General features: G+C 32.4%; 2 protein-coding genes across 2 annotated transcripts in view; one reads left to right on the top strand and one right to left on the bottom strand.

Annotated features, from left to right (window-relative positions):
* Positions 1–2,147: 2,147 nt before the first annotated feature.
* On the bottom strand, positions 2,148–10,646 carry LOC111407731 (hippocampus abundant transcript-like protein 1). Its single transcript, XM_023037376.1, has 14 exons — positions 10,237–10,646; positions 7,673–7,784; positions 6,631–6,743; positions 6,423–6,545; positions 6,144–6,316; positions 5,890–5,965; positions 5,351–5,437; positions 4,703–4,783; positions 4,565–4,597; positions 4,263–4,316; positions 4,104–4,145; positions 3,106–3,184; positions 2,943–3,013; positions 2,148–2,541 (listed from the first exon to the last, which is right to left on the bottom strand). Exons 1-14 carry the CDS (start codon positions 10,426–10,428, stop codon positions 2,440–2,442), a joined length of 1,338 nt encoding a protein of 445 aa, XP_022893144.1. The 5' UTR covers positions 10,429–10,646; the 3' UTR covers positions 2,148–2,439.
* A 10,619-nt stretch (positions 10,647–21,265) lies between these two features.
* LOC111407729 overlaps positions 21,266–21,726 on the top strand; it is a 2,392-nt gene continuing 1,931 nt past the window's right edge. The window contains exon 1 of the mRNA XM_023037373.1: positions 21,266–21,300. The gene's annotated coding sequence lies outside the window, so the exon portion shown is untranslated. The remainder of the gene's footprint in view (positions 21,301–21,726) is intronic.

Raw genomic sequence — 21,726 nt, 5'->3', positions numbered from 1 at the left:
GAGAGAGAGAGAGAGAGAGAGAGAGAGAGAGAGAGGGATGAATATTCTAATATTGATATTTGTTTAGAGAGAGAGAGAGAGAGAGAGAGAGAGAGAGGGATGAATATTCTAATATTGATATTTGTTTAGTCACCTAATTAAATTTCACATTTTTCTGCAAATCATTAATATAATAATAATCAGGATTATTTGTGAATTGTAATTGATGTAAGATTAACCACGCCAGAGATTTATTTATTTATTTATTTATTTATTTTTGTATATACTTTTTTCCCCCTATTTAAAGTAAGTTAAAAAGTATTTTCTAGAGATATGATTATCAACACGAAATGTAGTTCTTTAGCTAAATAGTATACTCCGTCTTCAAAGTACAAGTTTGACTTTCATTCTATTTTGCTATTATTGATAAATCAAGCCACCTAGAGACTAGAGTAGTTATTTAAATAAAAAAAAAATCCTGAAAATTATATTAGGCAAAATAAATTAATTAAAAGTATATTTAACTTATTTTTAATTATAAGTACAAAATATGTTCTCAATTTCTTATTTGGAAAGCCTCATTGGATTTAGTTAAAAAAAACTAGATAAAAATTTAAGTCAAGTCAAAGTCAATAATAAATTTTAATCACATATTTTATGGAGATTCACAATTTTTATCGACTTTTTAATTACACATTTTATTGCTCCCCACGTTTGAATTATATAAGCTGGGTTTTCTTTTTCTTTTGTCTCAGATATATAAGCTTGTTTCCTAATTTAAAATATTTTGCTTTGTTCTTTTACCAAGGATTTAGTTAAAAAAAACTAGATAAAAATTTAAGTCAAGTCAAAGTCAATAATAAATTTTAATCATGGAGATTCACAATTTTTATCGACTTTTTAATTACACATTTTATTGCTCTCCCCGTCTCAATTATATAAGCTGAGTTTTTTTTTTCTTTTGTCTCAGATATATAAGCTTGTTTTTTAATTTAAAATATTTTACTTTGTTCTTTTACCAATATACCCTTATTCAATTTTCCTCATTTAATATACCAACTTCTTGAAATCATCCAAATACACACATTTCTCACTTATTAGAAACATGAAATAACTCTTATTTCTTCTTCTTCAAATTAAATTATTCAAATTCTTTACTAATTCCAACAATAATAATATATACTAAAAATTAAATAGAAGTAAATTAAGAAAGATCTTGACAAAAATTAATTTTTCAATGACATTAAAGAAGATTTATCAATCTTTGTGAAAAACGAAACAAACATATATAATTGGGACAGGGGAGTAACTTTTATCAAAGTCCACTAAAAAATCTATTATTATTATTATTATGTTTTCCAAAATCAAACAAGGGCAATATGGTGAAAGGAAATGCAAAGATGATGTGCATATTTTTGGAGAATTGACTTGTATAAATCCACACATTATTTCTTGATCTGAACTTTTGCATCAAAAGCATGAGTTTTCTCTTTCGAAAGTTTATACACCTTCCATAAGCTTGGTCTTTAAAAGGAGGAATGGTGGTAGATCTTAGTGTCGCAATCAAGTCAGTGTTGTAGCATGCTGAAGAACGAGAAGAAGAGTTGTTTAGTAGTGGTATAAGCCCGACATCCCAATTTCTTCCTTTTCCAGATCAAGAGGCTCGGACCATTTAATAAACTCTATTTGTTTCATGCTTGAAGCCTGAATCCCCACAAAAAATTGAAAAGAAAAAACGGTGGATGCCCTCTCTTTGAAATTTTTTTTCTTAAGTCTGCCTTCACTTACTTCTTGCCACTCCTTTGATTAAATCAATCTCTGTTATCGATTCCTTTGTCGCTAATTTCATTCTTTGTGGATGAATCTCGTGTTCTGTGGATTCAAGAGTTGATGATTTGTATTGGTAAGAAATGTTCGTCCGTTGTTACCTTAGTCTCGTAGGTTCCGGTCATTTTTATTTTTTATTTTTGTTTATTCAAATTAATGAACAGCGAAATTGTCTTTCATATGACCTTAACCATCAAACAGACACACCCTGCCAATAGGGACGTGATTTGCAAATAAGAAAAATGTTGAGGATGTCTAGTGCTAAAAAAATGGTTGAGCATAGATTAGTAACATTCCAAAAAAGTTGGAAACTGAAGTGCAAAAAATCTAATTAGAAAATACAAAGAAAGAGAAATTTTACTTGAACGAGAACATCTATATGTAGAGAAACGCTCTCGTGAATACTAACAAAACTAATATAACTGCCTCATCCACATGTACAACTTTTAAAGGAGAAGAAAAGCATTCACCATGGCATCATTAGTAGACTATATGGCCATGTATGATACACATGACAAGATTACAATATACAATGGACAAGATTTTAACTTATTTTTCTTCCTCGGTAACGTCCAGTATTGTCTAATCTAATTTATTGAACATGTCACACATGTTGGCAAGTTTCGGTGATGCTTATGATAAAAGAGGGGCTTCAATGCTTTCCGCGTTGTCCTCTAATATCCTGTTGGATGGAGCATCTAGTTTTAGAGTCCAGGCAAAACACAGGGAAATGACCTAAAAGTGAAACAATTGAGAATCATTAGAATCATACAAGTAACAGTAAGACTCAAATGGAATCATATGATCCTATGATAAAAATCACATGATCAGTTCAGTCACAAGAAGACTCTTAGAAGGGATCATATGATCCTCTCATCAAAACAATATTATCATACGTCAAAATTCTATTATTGCAATGATGCGATCGATCATACCACTTTTGACAAGACTTTCACTTATCCTATCATGATAATTATATGATTTTATTGGTCATAACAAAACTCCTAATTGTGATCATATGATCTTATCGGTCACAACAAGACTCTCAAATGGGATCATATGATCATATCGGGCACCACAAGACTCAAATGTAATCTTCTACATGTGACATGTATTAAGGAAATGTACAAGCTTACCATGCTTATAGATGCAAATATAATACTGAAGCCTTTACAGTCAAAAGGAGCATTGCTGGATAGAAACCATGCTGGAATAAGATAAAATCCAGAGTGAAGAAAGTTCAGTTGAAATGGTTGTGATCTTTCTACAAGAGGGGCAGAAAAAGAAAATCTAACTCACTGGTTAACGGAGTCATTGCCAGTGGAGATAATAAACTTGCAATGGATTGCACGCCAGCAATAAATCCTTGAGCTTTCCCCTGATTGAAAAATAGGAAATATGAGAAAAAAGAGATATTTCAATTAGAAGCAATATTGACAGAGGATTTTCCATATTTTGAAGTCCGATTGAAAGGGGTATACGAATCAGGATTTAGTATATGCTTAAGGCTCTTTTTCATTTCATTAATTTTTTTTTGACTCAAAATTCTATGTCAAAATGAACAGAAGTCCACTGCTCGCTTGACAGCTTAACTCTGACAGAGGATAGAATTAGTTTTTGTTTAATTCTGCAATTATATCACCCAAGGAGTGATTGAAATATTAAGGGGGTGTTCTCTTTGTATTTCAGTTTTGTGTTTTGAGTTTTGAATTCATTTTGAGTTTTGTGTTTTGAGTGTTTGTTTTGAAATTGTTGAAAATGCGTTCTTTTTGTTAGTTTCTCAAAACAAAAAAATGAATTTTTTTTTTTTTTTGAAATTTTGAGAATCGCCACAATACTACCTCAAAATAAATAAATAAATAATTTAATTTTTAATTTTTTTTGAAATTTTGAGAATCACCACACCACCTCCTCAAAAAAATAAATAAATAAATAAATAAATAAAAGGTGTTCCCCGCGTTTTCAATTTTTTTAAGTTTTACACTAAAAATGCCCAAAACGACAAAAAAGTCATTTTGTGTTTTCTTCACAAATTTTTTTTTTCGTTTTCGAAAACAGGAAAGAGAACACGTTTTCACCGTTTTGAAAAATCGAAAACAGAAAACGGCCCGAAAACGGTAAAGAGAACAGGGCCTAAGTTTCTTGTAAAGTGGATAATATATTTATCAATTATATTTCTCCTTCAGGTTAGAAGTTTTTAATTCCGAAAGGTACTTTAGTTCTGTTTTGTGATGCATAGATTTCTTGAAAGCAGGTATCATCATTGAGAACGCTATTTTGTATTAGTGATCACAAACCTGATCCGCTGAGTTTGATGATTTGGATACAACTGCATAAGTCTGTCATTAACAGAAATAATGAATAAAAGATGACTGAAATCAATTTATTTTTTCACAACTAACACCACCGAATTTCTTAATACACTACTGAAAATAGAATTTCAGAAAATGACTTACAGAAGGCTTCACGAGGATGTAGATTACCCCGAACGAAGCACTTAAATAGGGCACCTGTTTCAGGAATAGCTAGCAGTTATCAACTGTAACATATAGATTACTGTCAAAGTTGCAACAGAAAAAATGAGTTACAAGTTGCATAGAAGCACTAATTGCATGTTTGAATGAACAATACAATACAATGGACAAGACTTTAGTTTCTTTTTTTCATTTAATATTGTTTAGTAAAGCTCAACAAAAAGAAATGTGGAAGAAAAGGGACTTAAGTATGCAAGCATCTAGATGTTAGCGAGTCAACGTACCCAAGATGCCCAGGCCAAGCCATAAAGCAGTCCCTGTACAAAACCCTTTTGTAAGACGAGATTCTTTCACAAAATCAGCATAAAAAAGAAAAGTTCCCAGCTGCAATAGCTCAAGTTGTGTATTCCGAGGGAACTTACATATGCTATGGAAGCGAGCAAGGCTGCACAGAGTATCAGTTTCTCTCCAACCAGTGGATTGAGAAGGGGAAGAACCAGAATCTTGAAAAATGCATAAAAGCCGCAAAATGAATTAGAGAAATGGCAGGGCCTGACAAATTTCAGGATCGGCCGTATGTGCACAAGTAGGGGGAATAGCTTATGGGATGCACAAGGATTTTGGTTCAACTGTTCACATTGTTAAACCACCACATCTAAAATTGTAAGCTGATAGAAAGAGGACAAACTTATTTATTTCATTTATGTCCTCAACATGCCCACGTCCAGGAACAAACTTATTTAAGTTACATCTTCAACGCACATAGACTTCAGATTTAATGGTTGTACAAGAAAAAAACAGTTAATCTGTTTTCTCCTAGAAAACTTTCTCATAAGGGGACCGTACCGAACAACATGTAATTTCAGTTTAGGGCAATGGAATCTTAAAATCCCCTGCAGTACTTTTCATTCAATTACCACCAAGATCAAGTAATTAAAGCAATAACAAATGCTGCAGATAACAAGATAGTAGAACATATATCTTTTACTGAGCTAACTAAGCTTTGTCAGAGTGTTTTCTACTTTCAGCATAAACTATTGAAAAAATTTCTGAGAATATCTCTGAAGTACCTGAGAAAAAATTGAACCGACACCCACCACCATCAAGATTTCTGAAAATTGATTTTTGTTGAAGCCAAATGCTGATTTTAAATAATACTGCACGGTTGTGAAAGAAAAGTTAAAAGGATTCCAGGCATGTAACAGATAAATTAATTGGTTTACATCACAAACTCTCAGAAATTCATAATAAAAAACTGATGTCTGCAACCCCAATTGTTTGTGAATAAGAATCACCATTTTTTCAACATCACAGACACCAGTTGTAGCATCTGTCAACAATTTTTGAAACATGTTGGGAACATTTTTTGTTTCCAAAAGATTGAGAAAGAAAGTAGGAAACATTTTCTTTCGGAACAATTTGATGCAGTTAACAGAACGCAGGATTGCATATCTGTTTCTGTGTATCAGTTTATAAAGAAAAGAAGTGTGTACTATTTGCAGGATAAAAGAAGAAAATTTGCAAGAATTAGCGGATATTATTGCCAATGGAATCCCTCCTCAATCTAATTGTTCACGAATAAATCGAATTTAAATTGTTAGATACATACCAGTAAGACACTGCTGATGCCAGACATTCCCAATTCATAGAAGAAGGAAACAAGAGAAATGCATTTAAGCGTCGAGCTGAGAACAAAACTGAAACTGTTTAGCAAGCTTACATGCCTACAAATTATAATCTTTCTGTATTGTAAATTGCTTGTATGAATTGTATCCTGATTCCTTCATTCTGAACAAGAGGAAGCTTTTCAGTGTTTGTAAGCTCAAGAACAATGAAACCACTTGAAATATCATGCAAAATTACCTGCTGGTAACAATGATAACAGCATTTTTCATTGAGTAATATCGTTCCTGAACAACATTAAATGCTTTATTTAACAAAGGAATATGCTGGTCTGCTTTTTGAGTTGGCCTTACTGTTTCTGTCAGGAACAGTGCCATGTAAACAGGAACAAAGATCAATAGAGCTATTGAGACCTGAAATTGGAGTTTTTAGCAGTAAATTACGAAGTAATAACAATGAAGATAACCAAAAAATTAAAAAATAAAATAAAAAATGCTGAAAGTTCTGTAAAGAACATGCCTCAAAAATGTAACCTTCTGGAAGAAAACGTGCTAAGGCATTCCCTGTGACATGGGATGCAGAGAACAGGCCTGTGATCCAACTAAAAGCTGCAGGCCGCTTACTGTCATCCACGACATCTGCCTGCAAGATACTCAAAAAAGGTTGGTATACTTTGATTCTTGTATAACTCCCAATTCTTGTTTCACAGAAGTACGGAATGACTTACTGCATAAGCAACAGAAATGCAGAAAATGCTCCCCTGACTTATGATATAAGAGATTGTCCGGAGCACATAATAGGCATAAACAGATCCTTTTGATTGATCAACAGCAAGTAAAGCTGGAAATATTATTAAAAAATAAATATATTTCACAAACAAAATAGAAAATTGCTGACATTGGTGACGACAATAATGCATGAATCATAACCTTCATAAACATTGCACTTTTTGTATTTAGTTAATTGGAATTGGTACTTTGATTAGTTGATGTTAGTAATAAAACAGGCACTACAAAATATTGATAAGATGATCAAACCTTATGCCTAATCTAAAATATATTTATATCTGGATTATGCAACAATGTTTCACAGGCCAAATATATCCAAGAGGTCAACAGCACAAGAAGGAATTTTGCAGAGGTTAAATTTGGAAGAGATTGAAATATGTGTAGACTGAGTATGGCTTAGGGTTATACTAGAAATAATAATTTCTAAGAAAAATTTGGAAGAAGGCAACTCTTAGTCTCAATTTTATTGGCAGAATTTACAAGTTTGAACATATGTTTTTGCTGTATTCAAAACTCTAATGCTAGCGTGTTCATATAATAAAGGTGTCGTAAATCTTTTCGGTAAGTATTTCTTGAAAACAATCCATATTTTGATTCCTAATGTATCTGTTTATAGTTGGATGGAGATTCTACAAGAGCAAGAGAAAACATGAAGTTGTGTGACATATCTTCATCTTCATAATGCTCGTAGAATTGAGGTTGATGTTCCTAATAAGAAGAATTTAGTAAGGCTTCTAACTTGCATCAGCCAGATTATTTGTCTAAAACCAGTACCTTGTCATTTTCTATTCCAAAGGCAGTTTGTACACTTAATACTGTTAGTGAAAACAATTTTTGAAGTGTTAATCCATAGGCATAGCATTATCATGTAATTGCCACAGTTGAATCCAAAATGAAATCTGCTAGATTTTCCATTTGGTATAAATTTCTTCATATAGTAAAGAAGTAGTGTACAAAAAACAGGTGCACAAAGAAACATACTGAATGGAATAATTGTTGTAGATACAGTGAGAAGAAGCAGCGGTTTACGCCCATGCTCATCAGCAAGCTGTCCTAAGAGCGGAAGTACAAACATCTTGAATATCCCAACAACCTACAAGTAAAAATGCAGGGCTAAAACTTGATGGGAGGGCATCATTATAAGTAGTAAAATTATAGCAACAACGCGCAGCTATGTCAAGTAATTGCACTTAAAATCTGTGTACTTATTCTTATTTGAAAGAATATTTTATATTGCGTAGAGTTGTACATTATATTCTGGTAAGGTTCATATGCATATAAGCCCCTTACAGCCATCATACATCGTGTCATACGATCTCCCATAAGTATACCGTATTTTTCCATATTAATATTGATTCCTTTCAAATCCAACAACCTCTCACCCCCAAACCGCAAAATGTAAACAATCCAGCAGCCTCCACAGTCATTCACCTTGTATGCCATGTATCCTTTCTTAGATTTCACAAGGTTGCGAAATTGTTTTGTTCAACATTCATCGTAATCTACTGTGCCCATTAGACTTGAGAATCTGGTACAAGTAGACAACTATTTCTTCTTCCAAAGCAGTAGAGATATCTCACGTAAAACAGAAGAATACATGCAAAGATAACAGGAAAGTACTGAAAATATGCATTAAAAAAGTATTGCATCTATTGACAGTGATATATAATTTGGAAGGTGGTCCATTTTGCTTAGAAAAGTGGTGGCCTGATTTATGCTCCCCATGAACCTTAACTAGATGGTCCACTCAACTTATGGATTAAATAATTATTCCAATAAGGTCCTTAGAATTTAACTTTTATCACTCCAACAAAAGGAAAAGTTCATGAATCTGTACAACCAAGAGAAAAATATGAATTTAAACTTCACAAAAATGGCATTAGATGGTCCAAGCACATATCTCATAACTCTGAGGGCCACTCTCAGCTCCAGAACTTTCAGTTCCTTTTTCATTTTTAAAGAGAAGTATAAGGGATAGTCAAACATAATAGAAAAAAATCACGCGTAATGGATTTTTGAATTAAAATTCCATCAATCATGAATGCTTTCTCACTTCAGGTAACATCAAGGTGCAATAATATAATTTTAGAGTATGTCTGGGTGTTTATAAACAGGGGTAAATGAGTGGGGGAGAAGTATGTAGTACTTGTGAATCTTACAAAATAAATGGATAAAAAGTGGTTTGACAAAAAGTGTTGTTTGACCAATGTGTGCATGAACACTTAGAAACACCTTCCCACACACATGCTTAATATTTTTATTTATTTATTTTTTTAAAATTTTTGGTATAATAAAATACCATCTTGAAGTTAACCCATACCATAAGTTATTAATGATCAATTAATTAGCTGCTTTAATTAAACCTGCAAAAAATGACGTCTATGTATCATACGGCTATGTAGAGAAAGCATCTTATATTCTATGGCCCATAAGTTTGATTTATCAGAAGTGAACATTAGAAAACAAACAAATCAAAGGGAAAACTTTTGACAAAATTAGACAAGTCAAGATGCACCCTGACAAGATGCACTATGACAAAATCAGACAAGATGCAATTTGACAAAATTAGACACATCAATGCTTCCATTGGAGGAAAAACCTATCCACAAGTTATGCTTAAAATGGTCATAAAAACGAAAATTTTCCTCTACGGTGATAAGCATGCAAAAGGACAGCTTTCTGAGTAATTAAATTAATCTATTCAAAACCGATAAATAGAGACTTTCTTGCACCATCTACTTTTAATATAATAAATGAATAAATAAATATGTGGGTGTCAAGAAAGTAAGACTCAGACTATTCAATACTCTGTTTCAGAAGTAAACACCATATTCGAACAGCCAAAAGCCTTTCCAAACAATAAAGCTAAGGAATGTACTTATTACATAAAAGATACAATTGAGTTTTAAGCTTTTGAATACAAATCATTTAATTCATTTCTAGATCTGCACGATCTGGAAATGCTGCTAATTTATATTCTTATATATTGTTGCAAACTTTCTCTCTTCATCATTTCATTTAAATAAGTCGGATCAAACCAATAATCCCCCATAAAGAAGGCCAGTTATTAACTTAAGGTCAAAAATTAAAGATCAGACATTGCAGAAAGGCAAACTCCGTCGAAACCCATATAAGATTAGGAGTCATAAATTCTTTATATAAAAAACCCCAAAATTGAAAAAACAAAACCCTAGTTCATCTCCTTTAACAACTGCCTTATCTGACACAAACACAAGGACATGCTTCATAATCCCTAAAACCCACAATCCTTTAACTAATTTTGAATTATAGTTCAAATATTTCTTAATCTCATTCATATATTCCATGTTCCAGATACTAAAACATATATTTCACAAAGTAGAAAGATCTCAATCAAGGTAGCAGACCCATTCTCTGTACTATCAACATAAATAATCAAAATTCAACCCTCTAAAGGAACTTTTACAGTGAAGCAATCATCAAAGAACAGAACCCATACCCAGAACTTTTTTCTATGTATGGGCGCGCGCGCGCGCGTGTGTGTGAAGGAGAGAGAGTTCACTTACCGTTTGCTGCAGACCATTGATGTAAATTGCCTGAGAGCAAGTTTTCTGGCCAGGACAAAGAGCATTAGTGGTGACATCAACCAACACAGAAACAGTCATTTCTTCAGCAACCCAGTGCACACATAATGGCAAAAGAAGGTGCAACAGTGGCCTCAACTCTCTCAAGTTCTCCCGCCACCACCCCCCTGCCATTCTTCAATATCTCTCTGTTTATTTAGCAACTCCCAACGCTTTACGCTCTATGTTGTGTGTACAATTATTATACAGATATTTATGGTTGAAAATTATGGGCAGTTGAAAAGGAACCATTCTGATTTCTGCATTGAACATGTACAATCTACAGCCCCTCACACGAGGGGTTCACAAATTTTTTAATCAATGTCGCATCAAAGAGGAGTGGGCACTGTGTACACGAAGTATTAATGTTGATGAATTTGATAAGGATTAATCTGCTTGGCCACTGGCCTCCAGCCAATAGCATGGCCCCCGGGATGGCCAGGGCACACGTGGCCCTGGCCATAAAGCAGATCTCAATTGAGAAATGAAATGTGTACATCATTCCATCGTGTGCCCTGGCCATAAAGCAGATCTCAATTGAGAAATGAAATGTGTACATCATTCCAAGGATGGTGACTTGAATTTATAATAAGAAGGGTTGTGCTGCTTAGCCCACGAGCTTGACCGTGGGCCCCACACACACATGGAAGGTCGGTATTACAGAGTAAAATCACTGCAACTAAAGACTTACCAAATTAAACAAATATTTTCCTTTCAATTCATTCGAGTATGTTCTCTTGAAAAAGAAAAAAAAAAAAAAAAAGATAAGAATAAGAGCCTGTTTGGGAGCGATTTTGAGAATTGATTTTTTGACTGTTAGGAGAAAAGTGAATTCCACCTGTGAAAGAAGAAGTCAAATATGACGGCTGAATTAATGAAATAATGATTAAAAAATTAATTTTTTGAAGGGAAAAAATCACTCTCAAACAGGCTCTAAGTAAATTTGTCTCTAATTGGAATTCATTTTTTCTTTTTGAATTTTATTTTCAAAGTCAAATATTAATTTTAATCATATATTTTGTAAAATTTACCAATGTTTTGAAAATCGGCTCGAAAAAGGTGAAGAGTCAAGACTCAAAATATTTAATCGGGATCGAACCGAATACAATAAATACATACAAAAAATAATAAAATACTATTAAAATAATAATTTTTTTTAAATTTTCATATTAATTAATTCAAAGTAAATCTATCTTTATTAATTAGATCATTATCCTACAATTAGTTTCGACATTTCAAAAATTAAAAATCAACATGTGAAAATAGTTTGCTTTGTTAAATTAAAATAGTTTAAATTTATAGAAAATGATATCTAACATTAATATATTAATAATCAAGTGCAATTAATTTAAATTTAAAAATTAAATAAATGAAAAGATGAAGGTGAATATTACAATTTTTAGTTAGTTGGAATTTAAAATCAAAATTAGTCATCATACATTTGAAAAATGATTTTGATAGGCATTTTTAACACTTTTTTGTTATGTCACTATTTCACATCCGAAGTTTATAAATTCATTTGAAAAGAAGTGCATCTATAAAATGCATTATCCTACATTGGAATCTTATGAAATCATTTGAAAAAAAAAAGTACATCTATAAAAGAAGCACGACATTCAATATTTTCTGTGGGCCTTTGAATTATAGTTTATGAGATCCATTGATGAAATTAAAATTTTTTAAATTAATACAAAAGAATTTATGAAAAATTGTGAAAACCACAAAACCCCAACTAGTTCACCAGTTTACTGTTCATCTAAAATAGATACTTGCTTTTTTGGGTTCCAAATTCCAATTAATTATCCACTCCAATCCATTAATCCTATGAATTTATTTTCGTTAATGATAAGTTATTCGAAAAAAATTTCATTTTTGACCCCACAGTTCGAAGTCTTTGGATCCGCCCCTGGTCCCAATTACCTTTACACACTGCCCTTTAACTTCCCACTGATGTTCTGGGCAGCAAGAATAATGCTTCTTCCCCCACCCCACCCCACCCTCTTCCATGCCTATCAACATTCCAAATGCACCCGGTTTTGTTCCCCAGAATTTGACACTTTTTTCTCAAATGCAATTTCACGTGTTACTTAGCCTCAACACAAAACCAAAGCCTTTTATTGTGACAAAAAGACAGCTTATTTTCTGCTTATTTTGCCTCAAACTGGTGTTCTTCTCGTGTTCATGCTTTAATTCTCAAGTATATCGATCCATCTCTATGCTCTTTCTCACTCTCTATATATAGATGTAAGTCTCTAATAAACAGTACAAATCAGTGGTCCTCAATATTCTCATAGGTAAGCTACCTATAGTTCAGTAACTTGTTTGTTCAGATACATTATTATTCTTATTTTGTTACGAGTAACATAAGTTACTTATTTGCAGCTTCGACCAACAAAATAGCTAATAAACTTACTATGGCTGCTTTATTTTCAGGATCAAATACAATTTAGTCAGCATGGAGAAGCAGAACACAGAGCTGTACTTGAAGAATTGCCATATTATTCTTGAAAATGAGAGGCTAAGAAAGAAAGCACAACGGCTCGACCAGGAGAATCGGGCTCTGTTATCTCAGCTGCAGCACAGACTTTCAGAAACAAATTCTGGACAAACAGAAAAAAATAAAATCAATGACACTACAAATTCTGTTACAGATCATAGGAAATCCAACAAACCTTGATCGTTATATCCCATTCATTCAATTTCGTGTAAAATAAGGTTTTTCTGTATTGTTTAATTCTTCAATTGTATTAATTGTTCATGCCTTTAAACTTGTTCGGACAATTTGGGAGACGAAATAATGTAATAAATGTTTGTATGGAATAAATATGTTTTTCTTTCAAGTTCGTTGATCGAAAGATCCACTACTGCATGTTAACAGTTATATAATGTTACCATCAATCCTAATCTAGTACTCGAACTCTTCTTATCTCTAAATTAATAAGGGTAATGAAAAGAAGCATTCATTCTTGATTCTATGATTCTTTGTAAGCTTATTGCTTGGGAGGTAATGTGCTAAATTCGAAGTTTAATCAATTAAAAATTAACAGAATTTTAGTAAAGTTTTCCACCCAAAAAAAATAATAATATTAACACTTAATTGCGGTTGAGGTGTACAGGAACTACATCCACCAAATAGCAGCTTGTACAACTCTCCGAAGCACGGACCACTTACGCTTTTCATGTTGTAAAAAGTGCCCCTTTTTTGGAGTAAATTTAATCAATGCTCCCTCACTTTAGCTTGCATTACTACTCGTTCATCGAACATTAAATCATAATATAGTTGGTCACCCAACTATCCAATTGCTTACCCGTTCATCACCCAACTGATCTCTGTCATCCTAAACTAATGAAATGTGGCACATGGAGGATGGAAATCCCACGTTGCACATAAGTCAAACGTGACATCAGAAAACTCTGCTGGAAATCAGAAAATCCAGTCGGCAGGGGTTTACAAACTCGTTGTTGTTCTTCACAAAACCCAACCGAAATCCCACCTCTACCTCCCTTACATTCTCCACTGTTAAGGGATAAAATCCCACATTGAATAACGATGGAAACATAGACCAACTTATAAGATTTTGGGCTACTCCTTTTAGGGTCTGTTTGGTAGTCATTTCCTTTAAAATGCATTTTTTCTCTCTTCTTTTCAACCACACATTCTTTATTAAAATAATATTACACATAAATAAATAAAAAATTTCTTATTTTTCAACCACACATTTCACATCAATTTACTATTCTAAAATGCATTTTTACATAAAAATGTCTATCAAACACCCCCTTAATAATGTTGACTTTTTAAAACTAAACCTCAAGTCTTAACATGATATCAGAGTCCATTAAATTTCAAAGAGCGATTTAATCCGATTAAGATTCAAGAAATAAGCATACAAATTTCAAGATTAGTCTGCTCAGAAGAGCCACAAACTTGCGGAGATATGTTAAAGGATAAAATTTCACATCAAATAAAGATAGAAACATAAACCAACTTATAAGGTTTTAGACTACTCCTCTTAATAAAGTTGACATTTTAAGATGGAATTCCAAATTTTAACAACAAACCAAAAAACACAAAAGTGGCAACAGGGAGTGGAATGTGGGCTGGAATTTCCCACCACCATGGGGCGAAAGATCCACTTCCTCCTAACACCACACTTGCTCTTAACTACTAGCCATGCAGCCCATACCATCGTCACCCTTCTCTGTTGCTGCCACGCCTATTCAAGTAAATAAACAGTAGCCCAAGTTCACCTTTCCTATCGTTGATCTCTTCACCTTTCGGCCGAGTTTTCTGAGAACATTGTGTGAGAGATGTGACCCCCCTAGTCTCTATGAAAGTTTTTTGGATTTCTAATTTATCGAAACCCAAATTCGCCTTCAAGTCCGTGAAGCACCTTGAAAATTGCCCCCAGTTCTAGCTTCCATTTTCTTGCCATAATATACCCATGAAAGAAGCATCCTAAATCAAAAACCCAAATTCGTGAACCCTAAAAATCGCGCCCCAAATCCGCTGCACTGAATAATGGGCATGGACATCAAGGACTAGGCTGTATTCAGGGTCCGAGAAATGGAGGGAGAAGATGGGGGAAGACAAAGGTCCAAGACGGGCTTTTTGCACTTTTGGCCCATTTTTCATGTTGTGTGATGTGCCACGTTGGATTTCCATTGCCACGTAGCATATTCCGTTAGTTTAGGGTGATGGAAAACGAGATGAGTGATTAATGGGTAAACTATTTGATAGATGAATGAGCAATAAGTAATAATTTAATGTTCAGTAAGCAAGTAATAATATAAACTAAGTTTAGCGAGTATTCATTAAATTTACTCCATTTCTTTGTGCGCTCAATATGACAGGAGCACTCCAAACCCTAAGTCTCTGCCCTCTAGTCATTGGTGCTCCGCTGTTCTGTCTACTCCGTCCAATATATCTGGCTATAACGTTCTTTTTCTCCAATCTTCCAACCCCCTATTTATTTGAATAATTAAAATATATGGATTTTGTTATTGGTTTTGCATACTCTTAGTAGACTTGTTGGCATGTTTACACTTGCAAAATAAAAAATTGAAAATAAACTCAAAACAAAAAATTGAAAATTGAAACACAAATCAAACGAGCCCTAGATTTTTCAGTAGTTTTGACTTCTGAAAAGCTTCAAATTGCACAAATCCCAAGGGTCCATTTGATTTCGAAAATGAAATTTGGGTGGAAAGAAAATGAATTCCAGGGAATTGAATTGCTTTGAAATTATTTTCCGGAAAGTTGTAAATTATTGTGTTTGATTGGTATAATTTTTCACGTGGAAAATGATAAAAAAAAAAAGTATTTTTTGGTGTTTGATTGGCTTTGTTTTATATTAAAATTGTCAATTAAAAAGATAGAATTTACTGATATTGGGGATGAAATTTGTTTCCTTTACAATAATAATAATAATAATAATTCCAAGAAAATCAACTAAAATTTTTTTCAAGAAAATCATCTATCTTTTGGTTTTCGTTTGACTTTATTTTTCATGAAAATTGTCGATTAAAGGGAAATATTTTTTTACAATAATTCTTAGAATTTGTTTTCATTGCCAAAAAAAGCGCTACAGTGACTGGAATTGGATTGGTGAGCATTCCAATTCAAGGAAAATGTGGAATTCGGCTGAGGTGGCAAAAAAGTTTGAAAATAAATTCTAGGGAAAAAAAAGGCTATCAAACAATGCAAAAGTGGAAGTTTGAATTGATTTTCCATTTTCTAGAGAAAATTTTCACCTATCAAACATACCCAATTTTGCATCTTATAAATTTCTCCCATGAGTTATGTTGGTTGGCGATGCATACAACCTTAAGAAAATGCAAAATCATCTATTTCATACAGTATTAATTTCATAATTACAATATTCTTTTTAAGTTCATAATCTCAAGAGTGATGTACAGATTCACACAATATTCGGACCTATATTCACTAATTCCACTAGCATAACAGATTGCAGGAAGGATCAAAGAGAAAATGATGCGTGCAACAAAACGACTATGGTGGCTTCAACAAAAGTTAGTGGCGCTTTGTTAATTGTTAGTCTCAACGATGTGCATTAATGTTTGTGCCCCGATTTTATTTTAAAATATTTTACATTGCTTGTGTCGACGATGACTATGAAATTATGAGATTTCATATTCAATTATTTGACGTGCATGTGTAATAGATTCTCTAATTCCTTTATGAGTCAATTTATTACATTTTTTTATTTTTATTTCTATTTTTATTTTTTGGTTGTTGTTATGCTCATTTTGTATTTTAGTTGGATATATGATGCTCTTTTCCTTGTTTCGCTCGATTTGTATTTTATCGTTGGATATCTAATGTTAGATTTATTTTTTTTCCCTATGATATTGAATTAATTGATTTATTTTTCATTTCCAATTGATTTATTTTATTATTGACTGAAGTTGGAAATTTATGAATTTCAATTTCCAATACCATTATTTTTCACTAGTTGATATTTAACAAAGACTAAAAACAATTGTGTTTATGGTGGTAAACATATAAGAAAATATAGCATCCATGCTGTGACATGATTGTATCATTTGACTTAATTGCTTCAAATCGAAGTAATTGTGAGCCGATTGCAATTAGGGTGAAAGTTTAGTGCCCTTCAATATTATTAATCCGTTACAAGGATGAACACGTCAGCATTTTGCAAATTTCGAATGACATGCTAGCTAACTCTGGCAAGCACATTATCGGAATCGAATCAACAGTGAAAATTCAATGACATACAATTTAATTAACCTAACCCTCTCTAAAATCTTAAATATGCCGCTGTCAAAATATAATCAATAATGCTATAAGTACAAAAAATTTTGTCAAATAATACATGGCGTGAAATCATTGAAAGATGGAAAAAAAAACAAAAATAAAAAATAAGTGAATTAGGTTTCGCCACATTTGCATCGTATGAATTTGGTAAGGAATCCTAGTACTAAAGACTTTTTTCCAAATACTTGTCTATGCAATGTACGATGCACGAGCTGTGCATGAATTATGATTTGATTAGCGTATGTATTGAATATGTTTGAAAATATATGGGAATATGAAATTATTGGCAAGGAACTAACCAATTATATGAGTCGATCACTCGTCTTTCTTCCACAAAATATCATTTCTCTACCAAAAGTTGTAGAATCAATAAAATCCATTAATAATGAGAATTCAAGCCATAGTTAGTCAAAGAAATACTTCATTGGACAGTAAAAGCATTCCAAGCAAAAAAAGCTAGCACCATAGTAGTACATCTTTTAACAAATTATAGTAGATATAAATATATTATTATATCATAAAGAAATAATTCAAGGTAAAGCAGAAGTTAGAACTTGAAAATCCCAAAAGTCTAAAACAGTAGGTATCCCAAGATCTCATGGCCTAGGGGTGAGTTCCTCTCTCTTTCTTTCTTTGAATCTCCGTAATTACAGAGGCTCAAGCATGAGCCTCCTCTATAATAACGGAGGCTATTATGGATGCCTCCATAATAATGGAGGCTGCCTTATATTGAACCTCCATTATTATCGAAACCTCCATAATTCTCCATAATAACGGAGGTTATTATGGAAGCCTCCATAATAATGGAGGCTGTCTTATATTGAACCTCCATTATTATGGAAACCTCCATAATTCTCCATAATAACGGAGGCTATTATGGAGGCCTCCATAATTATTATGGAGGTTCAAGCATGAGCCTCCGTAACTCAAAAATGTTAAGCCTCATAATTACGAAGGGTCAAAAGGCATGAGCCTCCATAATTACGGAGGCTCAACATTTTTGAGCCAAATGCCTCCGTAATTATGGGGGCGCAAATTTCGTTTTTTTCTTTCACTGGCTCTCAATACGATAATTTCATTTCATTTAATCAACTTTGTTTTTTTAATAAACGTGATTCCTAAAATAAATACATAAAATATAGATCAATTTTTTTTATATATACAGAGATTATATAAATCCTTCAAATGAATAAAAATATAGATAAATGATAGACATATTAATCATATTTTCAATCGTAACCTTTTGAGTGCAATTAAATAATGTGTGAAACGTGTTAGATCAAATAGTTACTCACGTCAATAGTTCAATAATTTTTTCTCCTCACTTCTGTTTTTGGGAAGAGTAAGATCAGACTTTTTCAGTAACATATTGTCCATTTCTACAACTCGTGTTAATCTATTCTGCTATTTCTACACTCAATTCTATTTACTTTCTTATTTACCAACATATTTCATCCACATTTCAATGATTCCCAAATATCTAAAATTAAACAATACAACATCATTTTTTCATTGAAACTCTTTAATTGAAATATAATGTTTATAAGAAATTTGCACACATATTACGCAAATAGATTCATTGTTCCACCAAAAAATTTGTTTTATATTCATTTATATAGAAACCACCATATGTTTATATTTCATTTTATTTTTTTATATTTTGATGCGGAAAAAAAAACCATTAACATCAAAAATTTGAAATGAAACCAATTCACACAAAACGCAAGAAAAAAATCAATCAAACTCCGTTAAATGAAATTGAGTTGCAGAACGTCCACAAATTTCAATAAAAACAAGAATAAGAACTAAAATTCAGAACAACCAGACCTCAATTAATCCATACAAAATATACAACAAACAATCATAGTTCACTCTAGTGTGAAACTCAGAGAGAAGAAGGAGTTATGGCTAATTTGCGTGGTAAAATGGAGAGAACGGGCAGTAGCGTGTGAAAATAGAGAAGAAAAAAAAAGATCTACCTAAATTGAGAACAAGTGGGTGCATCACTATAGCCTGCACGTTTTTTTTTTCTTTTGTTGTCTGCAGACGGCGTCGTTTTCGCTCGAGAGATGAAAAAAATTGCTACAGTGTGTGAAAATTGAAGAATGTACTGTTCTTTCTACAGTAGTGATAACATTGTCATTTTTATATAGTAGTGATAAATATGTCACAAAGTCACGATGGCTCCACCCACTTCATAATCGACGATTTGACACGTTTTTATCCGCCCACCCAACTAACATCAATGCAGTGAAATTTTTCAACAATTTGATAGTTAAACTGTCGTTTAACAATTTAAAAGAGGACTATGTTAGCCCACCAGGGTCATTTGCATAGATCCTGGCCATACTATGAGAGAGTGGACATTTTTTTTGTCCTTAAAAAATGGGTGTGGGCCCCCTTTTTGGAGAGATAGTCTGGTTAGGATGTATGAAAATGACCCTGCTACACTATCATTTTTCTTTAAAATAATAATAAATTTTCCTCAGATCATTTTTTTTAGTAATTACAAGCAAGTGTTAATCAAGATTTTTTAGATGCTACAAAAGGCATTTTCCAATTTTTATTTCATTTTTATATATCTAAAAAATGAAAGTGGCCAATCATGTAATTTTCTCTCGCATATATGCCTCGTGATAGATGGGTGGGTTGAATTATTTACGGCGTATTCTTGATTTTGTGTCGAACTTCACGTACATGTGAACCCTATCGACCACTGGGGCTGTAAGCAAAAATCGTCAAACCGAAAAATCAAATCGAAACCGTATTTTAGAAACCGTCGGTTTGGTGCCACATGGACCCGGTCAACGAAATGGTTTTGACCCAAACCAAATCGGTCAAAATGATTTGGTTTAGGTTTGAGAATTTTAATTGCGGTTTAAAACCAAATCGGATCGGCGAAAAAATATATAAAAATAAAAAAAATGAAAAAATAAATTTTTTTTGAAAATTCATCCAAATATGTAAATTTCAATAGTTTCATTTGTGGGTGTTTTTGTCAATTTCTAATTTTTTAATACAGATATATTATTATTATTATCATCCAATAATCCTAATATATATCTAATAATCTCAAGACTAATATAATCTATCAAAAGTCATTTTCCTCTTCAGAATTTAGATGAACTCCAGTCGACATCCAATACAGTCTTGAACCACCAGCACCACACACTTCTTTTTCAGATTTTTCACGCCTCTTCAAAGGTGAATAGTAATCTATTATACCAAATCGGAGACAAAGAGATCCTAGACATTCGATGATAATGTTTGCTATGAATAAAGTTTCAGATTAATAATTTTTTTTGGAACAAAGGTAAGAATCTAAAATTAAATGCGTTTCGTCACATCATATAAACGTAAACTTGTGTAATCGTTATGTTTAGATATTATAAACAATTGTTTTATTATTGTGGTTTGTTATTATCTTTGTCTAGTCAGTATCCTTTTTTCAAATATGATGATCACGAGGTCTTATTGAACATCATTATAATTTTTGGGCCTTATATCTAATTTATTAAACTTATATTGTAACGTTATTATATCGTCATTAGCCTAAAAAATGTGAACAAAAATGAAAAAAACTATGTTTTAGTTTATTGTAATTTTTCTTTGATTTAGTTGGTATTTAAATTTATAGTAGATATATTTAGCCTCTATTTGAGCCATATTTTCCATATTATTATAACGAGAAAATTGATCGTTGGAGAGGAGGTTAGGTCCCACACATGAAATAGCAGGTCAACAAAGGCGATTGGACTTATGGGATAATGGTCCAAATTTTCATTTTTTTGTTCCAAAAATTTGGTTCAAATAGGGGTTTAGTTTGTTTTAGATTTATTGCTAGTAATATATAAATATATAAATATATATTGAATTCAATGAATTAATGACATAAAAGTAGACGGAAAAAACATATGGCGAAATCGGTGGTTTAAAACCGAACTAAACCGTTAGGTTTAGGTTTGAGTTTTTTTCAAACCATTCAAAATGGTTTGATTTAGGTTTGAATTTTTCTCAAATCGATTTAAACGGTTTGATTTAAAAATCTGTCAAAAATTGATAAAATCAGACCGCTTACACCCCAATGGACCACTATCATCATTAGAGCGTGAGTGGATTTTTGGCCAATTTTTTATTTAAGTGGGTCGCTGTACCGAATAAAACAACAAAACTCATTCTTGCACGGATTAACTCTCTCATTTCTTCAGGTTCTCTCTCTCTCTCTCTCTCTCTCTCTCTCTCTGGGTGTGTTTGATCGTGCTTAATGCGGTTGAGATCAATTATAACACCTTAAATTATGATTTTCAATGTGCGATTTGATTGTAGTTTTCAAATGGGCTATTTGTTAATAAAACATACTACCAATTTAATTGGGAAGAAAGGAATTTATTTAATCACTGGAACTTGATATGGCTGCGCAGCAGCTGATCTGAGATTGATTCCTGGATAATTTTGGGTTTTTTTATTTACTTTTTCATATTTTCAGATTACATTCTTCACGGGCAAAATTGAGTTCTAACTAGTTTTTAGAGCTTATTGTTGTGTTTAAAAGTTACTTTTTCTAGAAAAGTAAGTTTTGTTAGTTTAAAAAAAAAAAAAAAAAAAAAAAAAAAAAAAAAAAATTTATATATATC

Source organism: Olea europaea, chromosome 13 (genome assembly GCF_002742605.1).
Source record: "Olea europaea var. sylvestris chromosome 13, O_europaea_v1, whole genome shotgun sequence".
Lineage (NCBI taxonomy): Eukaryota > Viridiplantae > Streptophyta > Magnoliopsida > Lamiales > Oleaceae > Olea > Olea europaea.
Note: the sequence above shows the minus strand (reverse complement) of the source record. Positions and strands in the feature narration are given on the sequence as shown.

Excerpts from the sequence above, each read along its gene's own strand:
- LOC111407731 (XM_023037376.1), bottom strand. The coding sequence starts at position 10,428 with ATGGCAGGGGGGTGGTGGCGGGAGAACTTGAGAGAGTTGAGGCCACTG. Across the intron at positions 4,784-5,350 it reads TCGGTTCAATTTTTTCTCAG|ATTCTGGTTCTTCCCCTTCT; the intron begins GTACTTCAGAGA and ends GCATTTTTCAAG. Across the intron at positions 3,014-3,105 it reads GGCAATGACTCCGTTAACCA|CATGGTTTCTATCCAGCAAT; the intron begins GTGAGTTAGATT and ends ATCTTATTCCAG.